The sequence below is a fragment of the Aphanomyces invadans genome (assembly GCF_000520115.1).
Source record: "Aphanomyces invadans strain NJM9701 unplaced genomic scaffold supercont1.15, whole genome shotgun sequence".
In the NCBI taxonomy this organism is placed as follows: domain Eukaryota; phylum Oomycota; class Saprolegniomycetes; order Saprolegniales; family Verrucalvaceae; genus Aphanomyces; species Aphanomyces invadans.
The window spans coordinates 1258504-1271091 of record NW_008580160.1 but is presented as its reverse complement, the minus strand read 5'-3'; the positions used below and the strand labels follow the sequence as shown (position 1 = coordinate 1271091).

The 12588-nt window shown below is 55.8% G+C and overlaps 7 protein-coding genes across 7 annotated transcripts; 4 read left to right on the top strand and 3 right to left on the bottom strand.

The window, feature by feature from the left end:
• Positions 1-1290: 1290 nt before the first annotated feature.
• Positions 1291-2491, top strand: H310_07934 (hypothetical protein). The gene has a single exon (XM_008873457.1). It carries the CDS (start codon positions 1534-1536, stop codon positions 1915-1917), a length of 384 nt encoding a protein of 127 aa, XP_008871679.1. The 5' UTR covers positions 1291-1533; the 3' UTR covers positions 1918-2491.
• H310_07935 (hypothetical protein) lies at positions 1986-2459 on the bottom strand (the record flags this gene model as incomplete). Its single annotated transcript, XM_008873458.1, has 1 exon — positions 1986-2459. The coding sequence occupies one exon, from the start codon at positions 2457-2459 to the stop codon at positions 1986-1988; it is 474 nt and encodes a 157-aa protein (XP_008871680.1).
• Positions 2340-3040, top strand: H310_07933 (hypothetical protein). The gene has a single exon (XM_008873456.1). It carries the CDS (start codon positions 2621-2623, stop codon positions 2945-2947), a length of 327 nt encoding a protein of 108 aa, XP_008871678.1. The 5' UTR covers positions 2340-2620; the 3' UTR covers positions 2948-3040.
• On the bottom strand, positions 2892-3309 carry H310_07932 (hypothetical protein). Its single transcript, XM_008873455.1, has one exon. It carries the CDS (start codon positions 3278-3280, stop codon positions 2966-2968), a length of 315 nt encoding a protein of 104 aa, XP_008871677.1. The 5' UTR covers positions 3281-3309; the 3' UTR covers positions 2892-2965.
• Positions 3310-3682: 373 nt separating this feature from the next.
• On the top strand, positions 3683-5650 carry H310_07931 (hypothetical protein). The gene has a single exon (XM_008873454.1). It carries the CDS (start codon positions 3754-3756, stop codon positions 5437-5439), a length of 1686 nt encoding a protein of 561 aa, XP_008871676.1. The 5' UTR covers positions 3683-3753; the 3' UTR covers positions 5440-5650.
• Positions 5651-6312: 662 nt separating this feature from the next.
• H310_07930 (hypothetical protein) lies at positions 6313-9093 on the top strand. Its single transcript, XM_008873453.1, has 7 exons — positions 6313-6734; positions 6778-6888; positions 6943-7304; positions 7355-7533; positions 7596-7757; positions 7802-8165; positions 8221-9093. Exons 1-7 carry the CDS (start codon positions 6317-6319, stop codon positions 9007-9009), a joined length of 2385 nt encoding a protein of 794 aa, XP_008871675.1. The 5' UTR covers positions 6313-6316; the 3' UTR covers positions 9010-9093.
• Positions 9094-9300: 207 nt separating this feature from the next.
• Positions 9301-12340, bottom strand: H310_07929 (hypothetical protein). Its single transcript, XM_008873452.1, has 8 exons — positions 11769-12340; positions 11582-11716; positions 11159-11523; positions 10921-11099; positions 10710-10871; positions 10286-10649; positions 9951-10235; positions 9301-9884 (listed from the first exon to the last, which is right to left on the bottom strand). Exons 1-8 carry the CDS (start codon positions 12295-12297, stop codon positions 9321-9323), a joined length of 2583 nt encoding a protein of 860 aa, XP_008871674.1. The 5' UTR covers positions 12298-12340; the 3' UTR covers positions 9301-9320.
• Between the last annotated feature and the right edge of the window lie 248 nt (positions 12341-12588).

Below are 12588 nucleotides of genomic sequence, written 5' to 3'. Positions count from 1 at the left end.
TCAAGTGTTGAAGATTTCTTGATATGCATCGTTTCGGCGCTCCCCATATGCCACATTCTTGCACACGCTCAAGTGTTGAAGATTTCTTGATATGCATCGTTTCGGCGCTCCCCATATGCCACATTCTTGCACACGCTCAAGTGTTGAAGATTTCTTGATATGCATCGTTTCGGCGCTCCCCAACATCTGCCAAAGCTTGCAATGTATCTTGGACAGAAGGCTCTTGGACAGCGGTGATGCTCCACCCTGTTCAATCGATCCATCGAACGTATCTCTCGGCATCCCACGAGCTGGTGGCGGCGATCGGCTGTGTCGTTTGAAGTCATCCGGCACACGAAACACGACGAAAAAGCGCCATGCTGCGGCATCGACGTTTTCTTGTACAACGTCCTGGCTATTGAAAATAACTAAAGCGACCACTTGGTCTACATTCGATTCCTCGATTATTGCTGCGCACTGGTGGTTGTCTGGAATGGTATGGGGCCATCGAAAGCATTTCGTGTTAACCATTGCGCTCGGTCTGGGCTGCGTGGACGAGCCCGACATGACATTCCTCTCGAGCACGTCGATGTTTGTTACGAAACAAGGTCCATTCCACACTAGGTTTGTAAATGCACGTCAAAGGTTTTGTTGTTTTTCAAAATGACGTGTCCGAAAGCCACGTAATAACTTCGGAATCTCGTTATTGGCAAATCGATTCAAATTTGGAGCTCCCAGTCGAATCGACTTGGTAAATCGAATTGAGAATCGCCTTAACCAATCAAATACAACTACTGCGCTGTCTAATACGGCGATGGAGCTCACACAAAGCACTCCACTGAGTCACCGATACAACACACGGTCTTCCCAGTCACCACCACCAGCTTCGACAGAGCAACCTGCCACGAAGACCGTCTATGGTCGAGACCACCATGGAAAGCGACTCCAGCCGTATTCGAGCGAGCGTCTTGGGAGGCGATCTAGGAACGGATCTTCTTGTTTGCACGTCCGAACATTGTGTCTTTGGCAAATCATGAGTCCGACCCACGGGTCTGGTCTGTGTCCCCCGACGAGCCTACTCTCAACGGCACATCACAACTATCAATAGTATTCAGTTCTGTATGGTATACTTATTTTATTATTTTTGGAGGCAAGTCGAGTCAGCAAATCGACTCCGAAGTCCAAATTTCATTGAAAATGACAATAACGTTATTATATTTGGAGGGATTTTATTAAAAAGAGATGGCAGTGTATGTGTAATTCGCCGCCCGGAGACATGTCGAGACCGATGAAATGACTTGAGTTTTGTATGCGCATGCAAGTTTCCTTACGAGTTGTCGAGCGACCACCAGGCGAGGGTCATGACTCGGCGAGTGGTTGCCCGCGTCCAGACAAGAAGCAGGTACGCTGGCAGCTCGCATCACAACGGACGCAACCGCCAAGTGCCAGCCACTTACGCGGCCCCGGCGACGCCGTACTTTGTGCCTCAAAGTGCCCGTGTTAGACGATAGCGTTAGAGCGACCTCATACGTTCTCAAGGACAACAAGACCACAATGATGAGAGTGTCATGGTGTCGCAAATCCAAGTTGACGACACGCTGTAGATGCAGGAGAGTATTGAGAGGTATGGGAACGTGCTCGAAGTCGATCGATTCCTCCTTGGGAATACCTCACATCTCCATGCCTCTCGATCGCTTTTCAGATCCATGTTATTTGATGAGTACACAAGTACTGAAGTCGTTTCCGCATTCCAACGGGGGCAAGACCCACGAGCGCCTGAGTGGTGATGCAGTCTCCCCATATATATCCCTCAGAGACCACGATTTCGTCTTCATGACGGCGACCTGCCCGTTCAGGAACGATGCCGGCCGCATACTTCAGCCGCAAGTGCCCGCCACGCCTTGTGCACGACGCAAGAAGTGCAAAGAAACGTCTTGAAGCCGTGCCCAGAACGTGGATGCCTTGTGACGTTGCATGTCCGTGGGTTGTTTACATGGTTTTTCGAGTTAAGCGAGGGAACTCACACCTCCCGTGACGGGACCTGGCGCGACCCGAACGGATCTTTGTGCGCCACGATCCAAAATGGAAACAGTCGACTCCTGGATTCGAACTGCCGCCGGACTCGATTCCACACGGGGAAGTTGTTGAACAAAGGAGGGCGACCGCACAGACGCTGTAGAGTGTGGTACCGGTTGTGGTGGGCTTTTCTGGGGAGCTGCCTCGAACGCCTTCCTCGTGTGGCGCCATGGGATGATGTTGCCGACACATAAAAAATCACCCGAAGTCAAATTCCCACGTCTGCCGCCGACCTGAATGTCGTTTGCTACTCTGTACTGCATGTTGGAGTTTGAGGCGGCGGGTTGTCTTGCGGCGACCTGGGCCGGCATTCGTGGCCGGGCAAGCGTTGCGAGAATTCTCTGGTCATCTCCACAACGAAGCGAGCGTGCTGTTTTGACATCATTCGCATGGTCAAGACTCATTAGGACGCGGCTCGTTTCATGCGATTCTCGAGGCGTTTCGGCACTTTTTTCAGCTTTTTCCAAATTTACGCAATCGCCAACTTGACCCAACAGCGACAACGCAACGGTTCACGTCAGTGCGCTCGAAGGCGGGACTGTAGCGCGCTGGCGTTGCACGTGGCATGCTGCACAGTCCAGACGTTCTCGGCATGCTTGTGGACACTCAGCACCTTTACATCTCGGCGATGCGTTCGTACAGCGTGTACATGCTGCCGATCGAGGCGGTGTGTATATGTAGAAGGGCCGCGTGGACGTTTGACGGCAGAAGCGCCAGGTTTGTAAACACACCACGGTGCATTTCGGTGCGTGCGAGTCTCCTTCCATCGAGAACTGGCGTGAGAAGGGGATCGATCGCTCCTCGAGCGATAGGCACTTTCTCGGGCGAGACAGAGTCGACGGTCGTAGGTAGTAGTATATGTATCAACTTTCCACGTCCAAGGGATGCCTAGGGCCGATCCCTTCTCCATTCACATCCCCTTCCACCGGCATTTCGCAGGCGGTCCAGCGGTGGAGCGCCAGCACATGGTTCTTGCGCCTTCTCCAGCTGGTCGAACTCGCGTCGACACAGTGTCCACCTGGACCCGCACCGACGACGAGTTCGACGTCCCTCTTCCGTGGCCCTCATCGCTCGAAGACACTTCGTAGTCATGAGACAGCAGAGTAGTCGTCACACACGTCGTGATCAGGCGCGGTATCGCTCCGCACTTCACAGCCACTTGACTGCTCCATGCTGCATGCAACCTCTCGCCACGGTCCAAACCACCACCATTTGCCGCCGCCATGTTGAGCCACCTTCATGGCGGAAACTTCCCAGCTTGCCTACTGAAATCTGCCCCAAATAGGAAACGCACCTGGGCAATTCCCATATTTTGGAAAACCATCGACCTCTTTCTCCAACCATTGGGACATTTCCGCGACCAGAGGGCAGCGAGTGGCGCATGCCGCAATTACTGTCGCCACTAGTGCCATCTGGGAGCGTCCAGGCCATACAAATTCCAAGTCACTTTCTCGTGAACCGCCCTGACACGCCCAGCCGGGGGTGGCGGGGTGACACCCGTTTTTGGTTTACGCGCGCAATAGAATTCAAATGGTACTTGGCTTTTGTATGGAATGTGTGGATTTTATTTTATTGCCCGGAGGCGAGGGGCAAGTGAAGCTACCGCGAGAGTGGCACGGCAGCATTGTTGAATCGACTTGGCAGCATTCCCGGACTTTGGGGCAAGTCGTCACGACGGTGGCGGCGCGGTCGGTCGAGATGGTGGACTTCGACGAAGCTTCGATGGACCACCGCATGAGTACATACAGCAATGCGACGGACACGACCGAGTCGTCCGATGAGAACTACCAAGAAACGTGGCTTGAATCCGATACGATGGACGACCTGATCACCGGCAAGGTTTTTCTCGACGAAATTCACGTCAAAGACGACGTGGACGGAGGGGATTGTATCACGATCAACCCACTGCATCCATCCCCCCGTCGGGAACGACTCCGATCCAAGACGTACTCGATGTGTAGCACCACCTCAACATGCAGCTGCGGTTCCTTTTCTGTCAAAGAGCGGTGTCTGTCGGACCTCAGTGCGTCCATGGACTACACATATCTCAACTCGCCCGCGTTGAGCGTTCGGGTCATCGGAACGGCTACTGTTAGTGGGCAACTAGTTTACAGCATCCGCGCGGAAGATGAGGTGAATGGAACTTGGACGATCCAAAAGACGTACAAGGAATTGTACACGTTGTACAAGCAGGTCAAGACTCTGTCAACTTCCCCCGTGAACACTCCGTTTTGGGGGACTCTGCGTGCGCTCCGCAAGTGCCGTGTACCGAAGCGACTCTTTCGACTCAAGTCACAAAAATCCATCACTTGTCAGCGAATGGTTATCATGGATTCGTTCATTCGGCAAACTGCAATGATTGTTCAGCCGAGGCCCTTGGGACCACAGCGCCAACAAGTCCTTGACCTGTTGCATGCGTTCATCGGATTGAGTCCCAACGCAGACGCGCCGAAGCGCACGACTGCTGAGTACCTACTCCGCAAAAGTTCCTTTATGCAGAGCTCCTCGTGTTGTGCCTGCTCGGTGGCATCGGAAAAACCCTCCGCCACGGACATCGAACGCGTGATCTCGACAGCGTTCGACTCTCATGTTGCCGCGTCTTGTGAAGCCTTCATCGAGCAGTTCACTCAGCGAGCGGCTACATTGTACGTGCCCCCATCCAAGAGTTTGCTCGCGAAGAAGTCAAGCTGCCAAGAAACTCGCATTTCCAAGGAAAATGCTGACGCCATGATGGACTGTATCAAAACGACCATGGCCGACCTCAAGGCGCAACTGCTCGATTCGGCCGATGTCGTGGAGTTCCTTCGCGCAACCCGGCTCAAAATTGCTGACCCCGAAGTGTGCGAGCAGGCTGCTCAGCACATTCGTCGAGAAGCTTCGTCGATCATCCAAACACACGTGTACGTCGCCCTTGAAGACGACATTGCCGAGTGTTTGCGGGCCATCGTCCCAGACTCCGACGACGAGGCGCTCGTTCGCAAGATACGACTGTTGGCACGAAAGCCACAGACGGCGTTTGGCGTGAAGAGCGGATTCTCGGCCGAAGATTGGATCCACGCGCGGTCCGAACTCGGTGCGATGGACCTGTGCACGCTCCCCATTGACAAGCTCAAGTGCATCATGAATGCCGCGATGGGCGTTTACCAAACCGTGGTTGAGTCGCAATGCGAGGGCAACAACTCGCCCGCGAACCTCACGCTATCAGCGGACGATTTCGTGCCCATCCACATTTACGTCGTATTAACGAGCTTGCTCTTGAACCCGCTCGTGACCAAGGAACTGCTCGCGCTGGTCACGGACCCCACCGATCTCACGGGCAAGATCGGATTCTACTTTACGAACTTTGTCGCGGCCATCGATCACATCGCGCAGCTCTCCGAGTAGACCGTTTGTGAAGACGAGTACCATAGTTATTTATTCGACATAACGTTATCGTGCTATTATTTACCCCATGATGTCATCGCACAAGATTCAATCGTAGTGGATTTTGGTGCACACCAGGCCCTCGAAGCGCCGCCATCGTGGTGGCTTTCTCCTTGCAAAGACACTGCGCCGGGTCACGCGTGTACCACGAGAGCAATTGCAAGATATTTATACGTGGGCTTGTTCAACTCAACCCGCCCGGTTCGCGCGATTTCCTCGGCCGACTCCACACGTCTCCCATCATGGTTTTCCTTTGCAGCGCCGTCGCACGCACGGCCATTCTCCATGGCCACTGCCCCTAAGGCGACAGCCTTTGATTGCACAGGTGGCTTCAGCATGTGCTGCATCACACCGATTTCCACGCACCACCTAAACGCATTTGATCGAATATCCACTTGATACAATTCTTTACAATGAGACTTGAAATTTGTATGGACTGTTGGAAACTGAAGTTGTGCGATATTTTTTTAACTCTTTTTCCTTGCTTCTAAACACAAAATGACATGCGGGATGTCAAATACGTGCATCATTTTACGACAAAATCGTGGCCGACCCGTGCAGGCGCCACGTATACAAATATCAAGTCAAATCCCGGCCTCGACATGGCCGAGTAATTTGCTTGCATCCGAATTGCTGGGCATGTTGACAACTGGAGCAATTGCTCTCGAGCGGAAGTGCGTGGTGCATTTGAACGATGGCCGATGCGACATAGGCACACGACCATCGCCATGACAGGGGTGGCGCATCCGTCCGCTTTCGTACAGTCACCTCACTTGGCTGCGTTACACGGGTGAAACCGCCTGAAACTGACGTGAGACGTCGCCGTAGTTCAGTGATCATGACGATGGAGCGGTCTGAGACAGTAGAAGAGCACGTAGATCGGCCCATCGCTGCCCCGAGAGACCGCATGCAATCCACGATCGCGCCGTCGTCCGCGCTTCTGCAATCTACCAGTATAACGCAACTCAAGGCACCAAGCACCAAGCTCCTACTCACCCCTGCCGACTCGACACCGTCGCTTTCGCGGCCAACGGGCCCGACGCTCTTGATTTCACGAATGCGACAATCGTTCCACACGGATGCGCACCACAGTCCTGGGGACTGGAACGTCCCGCCTGTCGACACCGCACCCCTCGCCACGACTCCATTGACCTCTTCGACGTCCAGACTGCGCAAAGTCAGCTCGACGACGCTCGCACTTGCGCACAGCGCTAGCGGTGTCATTGTCCCGACGGTCTCCCGCGCCATGACCAAAGGTACAAAACGCGTCACAGCTTTCACCAGCATCATGCAATGTAGTTCGCGGGTTTGGCAGAAAATTGAGCCATGACTTTGACGCAAGCCAGATCTTGGAAGCATTGGCGCACATGAACTCGACGCACAAGGCCAAGTTGGTCGAAAGCAAGCGAGGTAGGGCCCGCCATCCTTGGTGTCCAAGCGATTCCCCATATCGTCCTCGTCTAGCGTTTGTGGTGTCGATGCATTCGCCGTGGAAGCTCTACTGGGACTTCATGCAAGCGGCGATCGCCGCCTACGCGATCGTCCTCGCGCCGCTCGATCTGGCATTCCACGTGTGCGACAACCACCCCGTCCTCGCGGTGATCCAAGTCATCGTCGACTCGCTGTTTGTCCTCGATTCGGTCCTGCTCTTCAACACAACCTACATCGACGCGAACTCGCTGGAAGAAGTTTTCGACCGCCGACTCGTCACTCGGCACTACTTGATCGGAGCGTTCCGCACGGACTGGTTCACGAGCGTGCCGCTGTCGTATTTTGGCCACGTGCCTCGATACTTTGGCTGCCTCCGCTTCGGCGTCATCTTTCGGGTACCCGGTGCACATGCGCCGTCCCCAACAACTAACGATTTCATCGCCAGGCTCGTCGGCTCGCAGCCACGCCGCTCCTCCACCGCATGGTGCACTCGATCACGCTGCACATCAACCGGGGATTCCTCCGGCTGGTGTCGTTGGCCATCGGGTACATCCTCGTGCACCACTACATTGCGTGCGCCTACATCCTCGTCACCATTCACGAAGGCAGCTCGCCCAACTTGTGGTGCGCCATCCAACCCCCTCGCACGGATACCTGACGAATGCCGCGCCTGCCGCCGTTGCTAGGACCACATCGATCAACTCGACGAGCCCCGCCATGATTCAGTACTTGGACGCGTACTTTGGGTCGATCATGGTCACGACGGGCGAGTCGATGAACCCCAAGACGACACTGGAAATCTTCTTTAGCGGATTCCTCCTCGTCGTCGGCGTCGTCATCCAAGCTTGGTACGGCTGACATGGGCATGTGGGTGGCTGACATGCTGCCATAGCACGGTCGGGTTGTGCGCGGGCGTGTTTGCGCAAATTTACCACGTCGAGGACGAGCGCGTCCAGCGCGCGGAAGCTATTCACGCCAAGCTCAAGAACTGCCACATTGAGCCGACAGTCCAGAGCCGCATCCTCGAGTACTATGACAGTCCCAAGGGCGAGGACGACGCGTACAATGCTGCAGAGTTGCTCAAAGACTTGCCCGCCCCGATGAGGCTGCACCTCCAGTGGTCGTTGCACGTATCGTTTCTGAGGAAAGTGCCGTTTTTTCAGACCCTCGAGCCAGAGGGGCTGCTCACGCTCCTCCAGTGCATGGAAGAGTCGGTCGCGCTGTCCGGCGACATGATCATCCGCGCCGGCGAAGTGGTTGGTTGCGCCGACATTGCTTCGTCCGAGACTCTTACACGATCTCGCTCGGTAGGGTCAGGCATTCTACTTGATTCAGACCGGCAGCGTCGCCGTGTTTCACAAAGGCAGCAACAAGCGCATCCTGTTGAAATCCCTCGGGCCGGGTGACTTTTTCGGCGAGATGAGCTTGATCAGCGAGCCAGGCGCCGACGGCCGCGCGGCGCGCACGACGGCTAACGTCGAAGCCACGTCGTTTTGCACGTTTCAAGTGTTGTACAAAGATTTGTTTTTGCTCTTGACCGAGCAAAACGACCAGCTCAAAACGTTCTTGATCCAAGCGCGGGAGCAGCGCCTGCTCGACTCGAAGCGCGGCAAGCAAGTCGCGATCGAAGAGCAGGAGAAAATCGCATTGCGTGCATTGAACAACATGCAGCGCACCGTCGCGACGGCCACCCTTGTCCGCAACGCGATCCGAGCCATGAAGCGCCTCGTGGCCCAGCGACGGCGACGCGTCACCGTGCTCCTTCGCAGGATAACGCTATCTGGACCACCGAGCCCCGCCGACAAATCCTACAGCCAAAGCAAGTCGTCCGGCAAGTCGGCCGCCTACAGCACCCTTCGCCGCAGCAACACGACAAGCCACAATACGACCGGACGCCGGAGGTCCTCCGAGACAACGCGGCGAATTCAAGCCGCCAACATGCTCTTGGCCATCAAGGGCCGGCGGCTCGTCAGCGCTGGCGCGATGGACTCGATCAACTCCATGTCCCACGTCACGACCAAGCGCCTCGCGGAAGCGAGACGAGTGGCGGCGCTTCACTCGTTTGCAGATGTCAAACCACTACAAAAGCACCCGTCGTAATGTCACTCCAGAGCCCGTCGGTTGTCTGGCGCGCATGTTCGACACTAGTCGCAGTCGAGATGCCATGGAAATACCAGCTTGCATCTCCCACACTCGACATGACATCGCCTGGGCAATGTTGCGTTCGTCAATGCCATCATGTCTCGGCAGGCCATCGTGTCTCAAAAAATGCTCGGCGCAGGGATCTCGGCTCCTGCGTGCCTGCAGGCCCCTTATCTCGATACACCACCCCATGGACCATCCTAGCTCTCTGCCACCGAAACAGCATGACGTGGTTCTCGACAGCTTCAGTGAGGTACGATGCACACGTGTTACGATTCGTCGGCGCGATATAAAATATTCGCCTTCGTGATGGCTTGGGCATCGACCATGTCCTTGGCGGCGATCTGAGACATCTTGGAGACGGCGGCGAGCGCCCGCGCGCTCGTTTGCCGCCCCTTCAGCATTGACACGAGCATATGTGCGTTGCCCATCGGCGACGCCCGCACCTTCTTCGCGGCCATTTTGAACCGCGACCTCTTGGCCGTGCTGCCACCCCCCGACGACACCGCGCTGTTCGGGACATCGGGGCGAGATGGTATCGTCGGTGGCTCTCCAAGCATGTGTGGCGACGGCTGGGTCGCTCCATCGTGCCGAGTGCTCACGTTAGATAACTGCGAGAATTGTTGAGACGATGGCCGATGCACGCGCTCGTTGTCGTCGTGGTGGGCGAGGCGGTGGTGTTTTTGGAGCAGGAGCACCTTCCGCGCGGCCTTGCGCATCCGGACTTTGCGCAGCATCACCTGCATCCGCTTTGGGAACACTTTGTTGGTCAAGTAGTGGACGATGCCAACTTCCCGCGTTACGTCGCTGGCCATCTCAACCAAGGAGGCACGCTGGAAGAATAACCAAGCGCATGAAATCACGCATGCGACGTGCAGGAGTTTGTTTTTGAGCCGTACCTGCACAACAAGCTCGGATGTCTCCATTTGCTTGACGCGGGACCGCTCCCAGAACGTCCGGACCTGGTCGTTTTCGCGCGTGATCCACTGAAAAATGTCCTTGTACAGGACCAAGAGCACGCAAAACGACGTTGCAACGACGCTGGCCGACGCCACGCCATTCCGCAGCAGCGCCATCTCGCCAAATGTATTTCCTGCCTCCATGTGCTTGATCGACACGTGCTTTCCGCTCGAATCGTCATATATCTCGACGCTGCCCATCTTGATCATGTAGAACGCGCGGCCCTAACGACGATCCGCGTCATCGAGTGCTGACGGACAACGGCACGTGGTACCTCTTCCCCCGCGCGAATGATGATATCGCCCGTCATCGCAACCGTCTCATCGACACATTCAAGCAGCGCCACGATTCCTTCCGGTTCGAGCGTTCGAAAGAGCGGGACTTTGTCCAGGAACGCATGATTCAGCGCGACCGACAGCTCAAAGTGCAGCTTGGACGGCATGCCTTTGAACAAGTCCACAGCATGGTGCGCCGTTTCCCGCCCGTGCGCGCTGTCAAAGTACGCCAGCACACGCTCCTGCAAGTCTTCGCCAGCGTTGGAGTTTCGCAGCCGGGTGTGGATGGCTTCCTTCAGGTGCGACTGTTCGTCTTGCACTTTGTTCATTTGAGCCAGCACACTCGCACAGATCCCCGCGACACTAGACCCCATCCGTCATTAATGCAGTGCCCACCAAAAGCAGGACGAGCTCGCCACGCACCAGGCATTTGCAATGATCCCGATCACAAACATGCTCGTGCTCCACACACGCTCGATGCTCGTGACCGCTCCCAAGTCGCTGCCACTTGTAATGGCCAGGCCTCGGTAAAACGAACTCACGTACTTGACGTCCAGCGAGTCGTTGGCCCCAAACGGAATCGCCCTGCGGCACACATTCGTCAGACGCCATCGCCGCCACGCCATGGTCATACCACCGCTCCACCTCGTGGCTTTCCCAAAACACCAAGAGATAGTACGAGCACGCAATGTAGTGGTGCAAGAGCAGATACATCGTCACAAGGACGACGAGCCGAATCAAGTACGACGTAAACTTGCGACTGGCCCATGACATGAACTCGGAAAAGGTCGGCGACGTCGACAGCCGCAGGATCTACATCGCCACGTCAACCACGAGCGGTGCGACCGATCGAGGCTGTTCACGCCACGTACCCGAAGGAAGACGAGGAGCCGGAGGTACGCCACGTTGGACTGCTCAATCGATGTGCCAACGGCGCAGGAAGGGACGCTCCCGACGACATCGATGCAAAACCACGACGTCAAGTAGTGCTGCCGGATGCGCCCGATGTCGACCACCTCTTCATGGGTCGCGCTGTCGAGGAACGACGTGCGAAACGTGACCAAGATATCGATCGCAAACACAATCTCGACGACGCCCTGGAGGGCTGGGACCCAGCCGTAGCACCGCCCAACGTCAAAGCACAGGTCCATGGGGATCATGATGATGGCGTAGAGTGTGACGATGGCCAAGACGGCGTCCCACCACACCTTGATGTGGGAGTGAATCGAAATGACAACTAGCCATGCGTGCGTAAAAACACTCTCGATCGAAAAGAGAGGGATGGCGCTGGGTACATGTTTGGTGGTCCTGCGCGAGTTTTGAAATGTAGTTGGACGAGAGGTTGTTGAGCTCCGTTTCGAGCTGGACTGCGTCCATCGTGGCAATGCCGTTGCGCCGGTTCATGGTCATCGACCGGCTCATTCGCTTTGCTGCGGCACGAACACATGATGCGCTCCACACGTCGTCCATGGAATGGAATACCTGTTTTGACGACGGTTGACATTGCCTCGGACGCGCGGCGACGCTTGGTTACGTTTTCGTGGAGTTTCTTGGCCATCTTCTTCTCCAAATTGACGGCGTTGATCACATCCACGATACTCTTCCGGGGATTGCTTCCACCGCTCACGGGCCATGGAGACTTGGTGGTCGGCGCGGGCCACTTGGACACGTCCGACATGCGAGGCGCACTCTCCTCCGACCTTGGACAAATGGGGTCCACAGGTACTGGGTCCGTCACCAGCGGCATGACCTTCATGGTTTGAGTCCGAGGATCGATCGGTGCACCCAAGTTCAATGGCAGCCGAGACGATGCGCTGAGCAATGGCGACGCAAAGTGCACTTCGTCGTGGATTTTGTCGATATCCAAGTCGCCATGGAGTCCAAACGAAGCCTGCATTCGTGGCCCTCCTACATTCAGCTTGGTCGACGATCCCTGGATTTTGGATATCTTTGAGACTGCGTTTGCCAGCGCTCGCCGTGGCGGCGGCGGCTTTCCTTCTGCCTCCGCCATGGACTGGTGCGGCGTTGGTGAAGGAACCCAGTGAAACTGCTCGGGCCGTTTCGTGTCGTCACAACCTCAGTGTGACACAATGCATCTCGAAACGATGCTGTTGCGTCCACAGTGTTAATTCCACTCCTTCATCCTGGCATCTCACAGCTGCCATCTACCGGGTTACCAAAGTCTCGCCGGATGCTTCCACTACTGGCGCGGCGGTTGCATTCTGCCAAACGACGACGAAAATCCGTATTTATATCGAAACAAGCGTCGGCAAAGAGAACAGAAACCATTCATTGGATAAAA

Bases quoted from the DNA above. Each gene is read 5' to 3' on its own strand.
- H310_07934 (XM_008873457.1), top strand. From the start codon at position 1,534: ATGATGAGAGTGTCATGGTGTCGCAAATCCAAGTTGACGACACGCTGT.
- H310_07933 (XM_008873456.1), top strand. From the start codon at position 2,621: ATGCTGCACAGTCCAGACGTTCTCGGCATGCTTGTGGACACTCAGCAC.
- H310_07932 (XM_008873455.1), bottom strand. From the start codon at position 3,280: ATGGCGGCGGCAAATGGTGGTGGTTTGGACCGTGGCGAGAGGTTGCAT.
- H310_07931 (XM_008873454.1), top strand. From the start codon at position 3,754: ATGGTGGACTTCGACGAAGCTTCGATGGACCACCGCATGAGTACATAC.
- H310_07930 (XM_008873453.1), top strand. From the start codon at position 6,317: ATGACGATGGAGCGGTCTGAGACAGTAGAAGAGCACGTAGATCGGCCC. The intron at 7,305-7,354 runs GTACCCGGTGCA...TTTCATCGCCAG, and splicing joins GCTTCGGCGTCATCTTTCGG to GCTCGTCGGCTCGCAGCCAC. The intron at 7,534-7,595 runs GTGCGCCATCCA...CGCCGTTGCTAG, and splicing joins GGCAGCTCGCCCAACTTGTG to GACCACATCGATCAACTCGA.
- H310_07929 (XM_008873452.1), bottom strand. From the start codon at position 12,297: ATGGCGGAGGCAGAAGGAAAGCCGCCGCCGCCACGGCGAGCGCTGGCA. The intron at 11,717-11,768 runs GTATTCCATTCC...TTCGTGCCGCAG, and splicing joins GTCAACCGTCGTCAAAACAG to CAAAGCGAATGAGCCGGTCG. The intron at 9,885-9,950 runs GTACGGCTCAAA...TTATTCTTCCAG, and splicing joins CATCCGAGCTTGTTGTGCAG to CGTGCCTCCTTGGTTGAGAT.